We start from the raw sequence: 12,432 nt of genomic DNA on the forward strand, positions 1-12,432 counted from the left end.
ATAAAGCCTGTACACACAGGCCATTTTTTGTAGTACAGCGGCCCCACCCCTTGCTCTCCCTCCCTCTCTTTTGCTCTCTCTCCCCCTCTCTTTTGCTCTCTCTCCCCTCTCTTTTGCTCTCTCCCCTTCTCTTTTGCTCTCTCTCCCCCCTCTTTTGCTCTCTCCCCTCTCTTTTGCTCTCTCTCTCCCCCCTCTCTTTTGCTCTCTCCCCCTCTCTTTTGCTCTTTCCCCCCTCTCTTTTTCTCTCTCTCCCTCTCTCTTTTGCTCTCTCTCCCCTCTCTTTTGCTCTCTCTCCCCTCTCTTTTGCTCTTTCTCCCTCTCTCTTTTGCTCTCTCCCCCTCTCTTTTGCTCTCACTCCCCTCTCTTTTGTCTCTCTCCCCTCTCTTTTGCTCTCTCTCCCCTCTCTCTTTTGCTCTTTCTCTCCTCTCTCTCTTTTGCTCTTTCTCTCCTCTATCTTTTGCTCTTTCTCTCCTCTATCTTTTGCTCTCTCTCCCCTCTCTTTAGCTCTTTCTCCCCCTCTCTTTTGTTCTCTTTCTCTTTCCCCTCTCTTTTGCTCTCTTACTCTCTCCCCCTCTCTTTTGCTCTCTTTTTGTCCCCCCTCTCTTTTGCTCTCTCTCCCCTCTTTTTTGCACTCTCTCCCATCTTTTGCTCTCTCTCTCTCCCCCCTCTTTTGCTCTCTCTCCCTCTCTTTTGCTATCTTTCCCCCTCTCTTTTGCTCTCTCTTCCCCCTCTCTTTTGCTCTCTCTATCTTCCCCCCCTCTTTTGTGCTCTCAGACCACGCCCACTCCCACCCAACCACGCCCACCCATGCCCTGTCACACCCCATCCACACCCAGTCATGCCCCAATCACGGCACTCCCGTCAGCCACATCCCTGACCACGCCCGCTCCACTCGACCACGCTCATGACCACGCCTCCCACAATGGCCGCTTTCACCTGCTCTGATGTTAATCCTAAAGGCCAGGTATGTTTGTCCTCACGCAGTCTCTACTGCGCATGACTGCATCTGACAAACATACCTGGCCTTTTATTATAGAGGATATTTGAATCAGATTGGCTGATGTCATAAATCATGTGATTATGCATATTCCAATCAAAAGTGGTTGAAAAATTCACTAGTGTGTGGGTTGTTTAGGATTTTGCGTCATAATTGGTGTGAAAAGTGTTGAGTCAAATTTGGCGCGAAGTGGAGAGTGGGACTTGTATTACATAGCTTAAACATGGTACACATAGATTTTTCCAAAAATAAAAAGGAAGTTAGCTATATTATGTTGTGTATTTATTTCATTTTTATCTCTATATCTATTAGTGCAACAAGTTTGGGGGAAACTTTGCAGCAAATTTGGAGAAATAATATTGTCCCCTTGCTTTGTAATGAGAGACAAAGTTGTAACATAATACAGTAGTAATGTATTTTTCATTTTTATCCCTATATCTACTAGTGCACCAAAATGTGGAGCAATAATATTGTTTGATTTAGAAAGGGTATACAATTTTAATAAAGTTTCTAGTTTACTTTTATTATATAATATGCTTCATTCTCTTGCAACATCGAACATAAGCTTTCTGTGTATTCAGACTCCCATTAAGTTCTATGGCATCTGCAACCTCAATGGTGGCGGATTGAAAACTAGGTACGCTGAGTCAAAATAGACGCAATCGTAAATGTAGAATTTTTGATAATTTAGAGGTTCAAATAGTGTCGATTAGGAGGGCGAATTAACAGAATTCTGCTTGAATACCACTGTTTCCAACTCGAATAACACAAGCATAGATCTGCGTCGGATTGAGATCGCGGGATCATATATTACGTCACAAATTTCAACATATGCTGATCTTGACGCTTTGATAACTACGACAGATCAATCTCGCGACAAATACGATGCAGAATTCAAGTGTATTTTCAGTTAACGCTTTGATAAATAGGCCCCTTAGTGTCTATAAAACAATGGGAGTTGCTTACGTTACCTTCTCTGCTGTGGCCAATTAGGGACAGTTATACATAGGTCACTAGAGTGTGCATCCAATGGCTGTGTTGAATATAACATTGTTCTGCACTTCCACTTCTAACAAGAACTGAAAAGCTCACAATTTCAGATTGAAATTACAGGAAAAGGGGACAAAAGAAATCATTAAAGTATATTGCAGAGTTTAATATATACAATTTTCCATTTTATATTACCATCTCAAAGTGTTTAATGTCCCTTTAAATTCCAAGATGGTGGTGGCGGCGCACAGTGTGAAGATGCAGAGCTTCACTAAGCTGCACATGTGAAGTGTTAACATAGCTTTGAGGGCAGCTGCAGGCACAAGAGGAAACACAATAGTGTGGTTATCCTGCTACTGTAGTTGTACCCAGCAGTTTAATGTATCTATAATTTTACCATAGAACCTTGCAGTATTTTGAACTGTGTGCAGCATTTAAACGGTAGATCTTGTGTAAATGCACTTCTAGGAAGGAAGTTTAATAATCCCAAACAGTATTCTTTTTGTCTTTTTAGTCACTCTTCAAACCTTTGGCCCACATGTTAAATGTATTCATTATTAAATCAACTTCATGTTCACATTTTAATACATTCTTTATCAGTTCAATTTCTCTGCTGTTTACACTTCTAAAGCTACATTTGGCAAAATGACTCTAGAGCTTTTTTTTAATATTCCGTCCAGGATGTCATATAACTGATAGTGGTCAATGGTAGCTTATCACGTGTCTTCACTGGCTACTTTTTCCTTTGGAGAGCTTTTCATTTGAGCATAGTAACGATATTTACATTTTAAAATACTAATATGCTTTTTTGAAAGATTTAGATATGCTTGTGTCTTTGGAACATATCTCTATTGTTCAGCTTTCAAGTTCAGAGTTGCCTTTTGTTGTAAAAACTCACTGTAGATTTTTTTTGTTTTTTAAAAAAAGGGCATTGAGGTTTTGTTTTTACTTGTTGCATCTGAAAGAGAACATTTTAAAATGAAATACGGTGCATATTTTAGATATTGGATTTTCTGGTGCTGAGAATAAATACATTTGTTTCCCCCTGTCAATGTGGTGTGTCACTAGCCACTAATAGAGCTGTGGGTGTCATTGAGTGCTGGTTCTAAGGAGATATATTATTATTATTTTTCTTTATTTATAAAGCGCCAACAGATTCCGCTGCGCTGCCCATGGGTACATGGATAAAAGTACAACGGAGAAACAATACAATAAAAGACTAAATTTTACAGACAAATACAGCGGGAATTGAGGGCCCTATTCCCGTGAGAACTTACAATCTAGATCGAAGGTGTCATGTATCCCTATTTATTACTATAGCACCCCAAACCCCAGAAGTACCAACTACAACGAATTTGCAAGGCATTGCGTTTGTTACATGCCCAGTGCTCTTCATAGGGCTATTAGAGGTGAAGATATTTAGCTTTGCCCCTACACATTTTATGATTTAGGGCCAACTCTAGTGCTGTTCTTATTAGCCAATGAGCTGTTTGGGAGGGGTCAGGTAGGGATCAGGGTGTGGGAGGTGTCAGGGGGAGGGTAATCTCTACATTAAAGCTACCATTACCCTCACAAGCTACATGAACACCTTCACTGTCTGAAAAAATATAAATGTGGTACACAGCAATTAGTGGCATTTTAATAACCAAACACCAATGGCAAAGCAATACATGTCTGCTATTTCTGAACAAAGAGGATCCCAGAGAAGTTTTTACACTTATACGTGTCATGATTACACAAGTTGTATGTAAACAATTTCAGTGAGGAACGCAAAGTTTGGGAAAAAGTTAAAGATTTTTTTATATGATGGGCCTAGATCGATATCTTGGTAGGTAAATAAAAAAAATTAAAAAAAACACGGCTCTATTTCTGTTTAAATGGAGTGATAGCAAAAATGCTAAAAATGCTCTGGTATGCTGTTTCTCATAAACTGTGATGTAGTGACTTTCCCAGAACCTTTCTGGGACAGATAGGTGAGGGGGACTTGTGGATGGTGGCCCACCAGAATTTATTGGAAGTACCTGCAGTACGAAGGACAGGGTCACAGGTGGGAACTGGGTGGGACAAGGTATGTCTTGCAGAGTTGGTTTGGGTCAGGGCATGCTGTTGACAAAGCCAGGGCAGGCCCAATGTTCTGATGGTAAGTCTGCAGGAGGGACAGAGAGCAGACCCTCACAACACATGACAATCCTGCAATATCTGAAAGGGCTGAGAGCTATGATTCTGCAGTGAGCCAATCTGTCCTCTGCCTTTCAGTTTGCCACCCCAACAACCTCCCTGATCCAACCAGGTCGGCTTTAAAGGGACAGTCTACACCAGAATTTTTATTGTTGTAAAAGATAGATAATCCCTTTATTACCCATTTCCCAGTTTTGCATAACCAACACAGTTATAATAATATACTTTTAACCTCTGTGATTATCTTGTATCTAAGCCTCTGCAAACTGCCCCTTTTTCAGTTCTTTTGAGAGACTTGCAGTCTAGCCAATCAGTGCCTGCTCCCAGATAACTTCTCGTGCACAAGCACAGTGTTATCTATATGAAATACATGAACTAACACCCTCTAGTGGTGAAAAACTGTTAAAATGCAATCTGAAAGAGGTGGGCTTCAAGGTCTAAGAAATTAGCATATGAACCTCCTAGGTTAAGCTTTCAACTAAGAATACCAAGAGAACAAAGCAAAATTGGTGATAAAAGTAAATTGGAAAATTGTTTAAAATGAAATGCTCTATCTGAATCATGAAAATTTATTTTGGCCTAGACTGTCCTTTTAACATATTTTTCAATATTTATTGTTAACATTTGCAAAACTTGAATGGTGACAAGAGCTCCCAGAATCCATGATGGTAATCTCCAATGACATCATTAGTCACATGACTGATTACATCATAAGGTATTCCCTGCCTTACTAGGAAGTGCAATACAGATTATATATTAGGAGATTTTTTCCACTACAAAGGGTCAACTATAATTCCATGGTTACTACTCACAGTGCTATTGCATTTGCTTTTGTACTGGTAGCTATCTTCAAAGCGGTTCTATTTTAACCTCTTTAGTGCTAACGACGGCTCTGAGCCATCGCAAATTGTCTCACTCAGGTGCTAACGACAACTCAGAGCCGTCGCTAGCACGCTCCCACCTTGAGGGAGATCTGGAGGCTTCCACCCGTTCCTACCCCGACAATCGGGCCTGTATAGTGACAGGCATTGCTGGGGCTTCACGTTTTGCGTCTAACCTTTCCAACGGTATAAGTCTTGGGGATGTGTAGAAAAAAAAAAAAAAGTTAAAAAATGTTTTATGTAAAAACATAAAAAATAAAAATTCAGCTTAGCACCCAGGTAAGGAAGTGCTTAGCACTAAAAGGGTTAAACCCTTACAGGTGTCAGTCGGTGAAGCTCTGCATCTTCATGGAGGACGCTACCATCTTGGAGCTTAAAGGGACAGTTTACACCTGAATTATTATTGTTTAAAAATATAGATAATCCTTTTATTACCCATTCCCCATTTTGCATAACCAACACAGTTATATTAATATACTGTATGTTTTACCTCTGTAATTACCTTGTATCTAAGCCTTTGCAGACTGCCCCTTATCTCAGTGCTTTTGACAGACATGCAGTTTAGCCAGATCAGATTCCTAAATAACTCCACGGGAGTGAGCACAATGTTATCTATATGACACACATGAACTAGTATTGTCTAACTGTGAAAAATTTTCAAAATGTTTTGAGCTAAGAGGCGGTTTTCAACGGTTTAGAAATCAGTTTGAGCCTACCTAGGTTCAGCTTTTGAAAAATACCACCAAGGGTACAAAGCAAATTTAATGATAAAAGTAATTTGGAAAGTTGTTTAAAATGTCATACCCTATCTAAATCATGAGAGTTTAACCCCTTAAGGACCAACAACGTACAGGGTACGTCCTACAAAAAAATGTCCTTAACGACCAAGGACGTACCCTGTACGTCAGTGGTGTTTCCAAGCGGTGGAAGCGATCCTGATCGCTTCCAGCCGCTTTCATGTTATTGCAGTGATGCCTCGATATCGAGGCATCCTCCAATAACATTTCTTAGCCACCCGATGCAGAGAGAGCCACTCTGTGGCCCTCTCTTCATTGGCCATCAATGGCTGCGATAGTTGGTGGGTGGGAGCCGATGTCGGAGGCAGGTGGGCAGCCATCGATGGTAGGCTGTTAGTCAGAGGGGGTGGGCGTGTGCACGGGGGTGGGAGGGAACGCTACACTATGAAACAATAATTTTTTCCAATACAGTGGGGGAAAGGACTGTGGACGGTGGGAATTTTGGCCTAAGGGATCTGGGAAGGGGTGGGGGGTTGGATATTGAAGGGGGCAGCTACACTACAGAAATGTTTTAATTTATATAAATAAATACCATGTTTTATGGCAAACTGGGAAAATTGCCAGTACCCAAGATGGCGCACAATAAGATAGAGGGGATAGTTAGAAAGCTGTTTGGGGGGGTTCAGGAATGTTGGGTGCTATGAGGGGATCCTACACAGCAGAATTATGTTGGGGTTTTTTTAAAAACAAAAACACTTTTATTTACTTTCTGCCTGTACTTAAGATGGCAGGAACAATTGTGGGGTGGGAGAGGGAAGAGAGCTGTTTGGGAGGGATCAGGGGGTGTGATGTGTCAGATGGGAGGCTGATCTCTACACTGAAGCTAAAATTAACCCTGCAAGCTCCCTACAAGCTACCTAATTAACCCCTTCACTGCTAGACATAAGACACCTGTGATGCGCAGCGGCATTTTGCGGCCTTCTAATTACCAAAAAGCAACGCCAAAGCCATATATGTCTGCTATTTCTGAACAAAGGGGATCCCAGAGAAGCATTTACAACCATTTGTGCCATAATTGCACAAGCTGTTTGTAAATAATTTCAGTGAGAAACCTAAAATTTGTGAAAAAGTTTGTGAAAAAGTGAATGATATTTTTTATTTGATCGCATATTGCAGTGAAATGGTGGCATGAAATATACCAAAATGGGCCTAGATCAATATTTTGGGTTGTCTACTACACTACACTAAAGCTAAAATTAACCCTACAAGCTCCATTAAACCCTTCACAGCTGGGCATAATACACGTGTGGTGCGCAGCGGCATTTAGCTGCCTTCTAATTACCAAAAAGCAATGCCAAAGCCATATATGTCAGCTATTTCTGAACAAAGGGGATCCCAGAGAAGCTTTTACAGCCATTTGTGCCATAATTGCACAAGCTGTTTGTAAATAATTTCAGTGAGAAACCTACAATTGTGAAAAATTGTACGTTTTTTTTATTTGATCGCATTTGGCGGTGAAATGGTGGCATGAAATATACCAAAATTGGTCTAGATCAATACTTTGGGTTGTCTACTACACTACACTAAAGCTAAAATTAACCCTACAAACTCCCTAATTAACTCCTTCACTGCTGGGCATAATACACGTGTGGTGCGCAGCAGCATTTAGCGGCCTTCTAATTACCAAAAAGCAATGCCAAAGCCATATAAGTCTGCTATTTCTGAACACAGGGGATCCCAGAGAAGCATTTACAACAATTTATGCCATAATTGCACAAGCTGTTTGCAAATAATTTCAGTGAGAAACCTAAAGTTTGTGGAAAAAATTGTGAAAAAGTGAACAATTTTTTTTATTTGATCGCATTTGGTGGTGAAATGGTGGCATGAAACATATATATATATATATATATATATATATATATATATATATATATATATATATAGATATAGATATATATATACACACATGTGAAGGGATATTCAGGGATTCCTGACAGATATCAGTGTTCCAATGTAACTATCGCTAATTTTGAAAAAAAGTGGTTTGGAAATAGCAAAGTGCTACTTGTATTTATTGCCCTATAACTTGCAAAAGAAGCAAAGAACATGTAAACATTGGGTATTTCTAAACTCAAGACAAAATGTGGAAACTATTTAACATGGGTGTTTTGGGGGGTTGTAAATGTGTGTGAACAGATTTTGGGGGCCAAAGTTAGAAAAAGTGTGTTTTTTTCAATTTTTTCCTCATATTTTATAAAAAAAAATGTATAGTAAATTATAAGATATAATGATAATAATGGTATCTTTAGAAAGTCCATTTAATAGCGAGAAAAACGGTATATAATATGTGTGGGTACAGTAAATGAGTAAGAGGAAAATTACAGCTAAACTCAAACACCACAGAAATGTAAAAATAGCCATGGTCCGAAACGGACAGAAAATGTAAAAGTGCTGTGGTCATTAAGGGGTTAATTTTGACTTGACTTTACGTATTCTTGCATCCGGTGAAAGAAGCAGTGCAGATTCACAAATCAGTGAAACTGAGGACTTTTTGACAGCTCAATTTTGCACTTCATGCTAATGTGCATGAAGAGCGGCTTATTGTTAAGGATATTTTTTATTTGTTTTAATAAATGTTATACAACTTGTAAACTATATAAAAGAAACTGCAAAATGTAAAGCTCCCACTCTGTATTGTGCTAACGTGAAGTGCACAATCAAGTTGTATAAAAGCTGACGTCACTGATTTGTGACTGTGAGTAGCTTCTGTCACAGGGTTATAGAATAACTAATAATAACTAAGCTCTGTTGTCCTGTGTGGATATTCACTATACTTATTATCCCACTTTTCCTGTAATTGAAAATTAAGACATTCCAATTCTTAAAACCCTGCTTCATATCTGTCCCTAACTCGTTTCAGCAGAGATGCTCAGATAAGAAACTGCTAACAAAATGACCATGGTTACCCTTGTCTACTACTATAACAAGTCTGAATTGGCTTCTTTAAATAAGGCAAGGGGTGCGTGGAGCTAATCTAGTCAAAAAAATTCAAACTCATCTAGTATGCAAGACTGCAACAAAACCGAACCTCAACGCTGCTACAGGCTTGATACCGGCACTCTTCCTTCACGGGTGGGCACAATGCGATGCAATTGTTTGGGGCATGACTGAATGTCCTGACGTGGTGCACGCTGACGGCTGAGCACACCGTAGTACAGAGATCAAGGAAAACCACGTTAAAGCAGCACTCTTTAGGGAAAGTTAAAAGTCAATTTTATTTGTATCCTTTAAAACAGCACATTGCAAACATATTGAGGGTTATACGCAAGACATCCTTACTCGTTTCGTGCGTTTTGTGCCTGCTGGCACTTAGTCCTATGACTAAGTGCCAGCAGGCACGAAACGCGTAAGGATGTCTTGTGTATAACCCTCAATATCTTTGCAATGTGCTGTTTTAAAGGGAGCACTAAAGAGTGCTGCTTTAACGTGGTTTTCCTTGAAGACTGCAAAAAAACTTGTAATTACTGTCCCTTTAAGTCAACATTTTACCCACTTTATGAATTTGCTTGTTGTGTATAATAATATTAAAAAAATAATTATATCAATTATTATCACGTTCATTTGTCATAGAACTCTTGTAATCTAAACAGACTAAAGAAGTTTTGTTCTGGTACACTATCCTTTAAGTCAACATATTCTAAGTATACAACGTGTATTATGTATAAAAATGGGGGGGGGGGGAATCTTAATATTCATGAAATTAAATTGTTTTTATAAAATGTTAACGTTTATTTCCCAATTTTATTTATTTTATGTCTGCTGACACAGGTAGAGCCGACACAGGGAAGAGGAGACGATACTGCTTTGAATGGAATACGTCTACATTGTGTTGATCGCGAAAATAATCAGAAACAAAATACTATCACTTCTAAAGAGGGGCCGTAAGTCAATAATTAAAACAACTTAAAACATATTTGCTTGCTTCCTATTGCAAATAAGTAAAAGAAACAATTTAACGCTTCCATGCACATGATGAGAATGGGTCGTCATGATGATCTCTGCCTGCGAATGTATGACAACTCTCTCCTAATCGTCGTTCTGAATCTATTGTCAGTGATCCCCCGCACTGTAGTCCAAGATCATTGGTGGTGTAGTGGGCGGCATCCCCCAAGGCTAGATGGGAGTGCCGGTGCCCACATGGAAGAAAAATATATTTGAAATATATTTTTGGTATATTATTTCGTAATATATTTTAATTATTAAAATTTTGACCACATTCAATATATTTCAAAAATATATTTCTATATATTTGTGAATGTATTATTGAACATATGTTCAGAATGCCATAAATATATTACAAAGTGTATTTCGGGAATGTATTCTGAAATATGCTTTGACTGTATTCTGGAATATATGTTAACTGTACTTCAAAATGTAGTTAGAAATATATTGCCGCAGCCAAAAAAATATTTCAGTGTATTTCTGAATGCATTCTGAAATATGCTGAGAATATATTCTGGAATATATGTTAAATGTACTTCAGAGTGCATTTAGAAATATATTGTCGCAGCCATAAATATATTTCAAAGTGTTTTTCAGAAAGTATTCCGAAATATGCTGTGACTGTATTCTGGAATATATGTTAAAATGTACTTCAGAGTGCATTAAGAAATATATGGCAGATAAATTTAAAAAAAAACAAAATGTATGCTTACCTGATAAATGTATTTATTTCTTGACACGGTGAGTCCACGGATCGTCAATTACTGTTGGGAATATCACTCGTGGCCAGCAGGAGGAGGCAAAGAGCACCACATCAAAGCTGTTAAAGGGACACGAAACACAAAAATGTTCTTTCATGATTCAGATAGAGAATACAATTTGAAACAAGTTTCCAATTTACTTCTATTATTTAAATTTGCTTCCTTCTCTTGTTATCATTTGCTGAAAGGTTTATCTAGGCATGTTCATGAGAAGCAGAGAAACTAGGTTATAGCTGTCGATTGGTGGCTGCATTTATATATATATATATTGAATGTGATTGGTTCACCCATGTGTTGAGTTAGAAACTAGTAGTGCATTGCTGATCCTTCAACAAATGATACCAAGAGAATGACACAGATTAGATAATAGAAGTAAATTAGAAAGTTGTTTAAAATTGTATTCTCTATTTGAATCATGAAAGAAAAATTTTGGGTTTCATGTACCTTTAAGTATCACTTCCCTTCCCACAACCCCCAGTCATTCGACTGAAGGAAAAGGAGAGAAAGGAAATAACACAAGGTGCAGAGGTGCCTGAGGTTTATATACAAAAAACTGTCTGAAAAACAGGGACGGCCGTGGACTCACAGTGTCAAGAAATAAATAAATGTATCAGGTAAGCATAAATTTTGTTTTCTTTCTTAAGACACGGTGAGTCCACGGATCATCAATTACTGTTGGGAATCAATACCCAAGCTAGAGGACACAGATGGTAAGGCAGGGCAAGACAGGTATCCTAAACAGAAGGCACCACTGCTTGCAGAACCTTTCTCCCAAAAGAAGCCTCAGCCGAGGCAAAAGTATCAAATTTATAGAATTTAGAAAAAGTGTGCAAAGAAGACAAAGTCGCAGCCTTACAGATATGTTCTACAGAGGCCTCATTCTTGAAGGCCCAAGAATAAGACACCACCCTAGTGGAATGAGCTGTAATTCTCTCAGGAGGCTACTATCCAGCAGTCTCATAAGCCAAACGAATAATGCTTTACAACCAGCAAGAAAGAGAAGTGTCAGTAGCTTTCTGACTATTACGTTTTCCAGAAAAGCAAACAAACAATGCAGAAGACTGCCGAAAGTCATTCGTAACCTGCAGATAAAATTTCAGAGCCCACACAACGTCTAAGTTGTGCAACAAATATTCTTTAGAGAAAAAGGATTAGGATAGAGAGAAGGAACAACAATTTCCTGATTAATATTTCTGTTCGAAACAACCTTAGGAAGAAAACAGAACTTGGTACGGAGAACTGCCTTATCTGCATGAAATTTGGTATAAGGACAATCACACTGCAAAGCTGAGAGTTCAGAAACCCTCTGAGCAGAAGAAATAGCAGTAAGATATAAAACCTTCCAAGATAATAACTTGATATCTATGGAATGCATAGGCTCAAACTGAGCCTGATGTAAAACTTTAAGAACAAGGTTTAGGCTCCAAGGTGGAACAACTGATTTAAACACAGGCCTTATTCTGACCAGGGCTTGACAAAAAGATTTTACATCCGGCATATCCGCCAGACGCTTGTGCAGCAGAATGGATAGAGCAGAAATCTGACCCTTGAGGGTACTGAGAGATAACCCCTTCTCAAGGCCTTCCTGGAGAAAAGATAAGATCCTTGGGATCCTGACCTTACTCCAAGAATATCCTTTAGACTCATACCAATAAAGATATTTACGCCATATCTTATGGTAAATCATTCTAGAACAGTCTTGCGAGCCTGAATCATGGTCTGAACGACCGACTCAGAAAACCACGCTTAGATAGAAATGAGTGTTCAATCTCGAACCAGTCAGCTTTAGAGAAACCAGATTTGGATGAAAGAAGGGACCCTGAACTAGAAGGTCCTTCCTCAGAGACAGTCTCCCAGACGGAAGAGACAACATCTCCATTAGGTCT

The 12,432-nt window shown here is 39.0% G+C and overlaps 1 protein-coding gene across 1 annotated transcript in view; it reads left to right on the forward strand.

Annotated features, from left to right (window-relative positions):
* Positions 1-12,432, forward strand: part of LOC128662332 (vitelline membrane outer layer protein 1) — a 65,484-nt gene that overhangs the window by 13,997 nt on the left and 39,055 nt on the right. The window contains exon 2 of the mRNA XM_053716134.1: positions 9,612-9,724. Coding sequence (XP_053572109.1) covers positions 9,612-9,724 — 113 coding nt within the window. The remainder of the gene's footprint in view (positions 1-9,611; positions 9,725-12,432) is intronic.

The sequence above is a fragment of the Bombina bombina genome, chromosome 6, assembly GCF_027579735.1.
Source record: "Bombina bombina isolate aBomBom1 chromosome 6, aBomBom1.pri, whole genome shotgun sequence".
Lineage (NCBI taxonomy): Eukaryota > Metazoa > Chordata > Amphibia > Anura > Bombinatoridae > Bombina > Bombina bombina.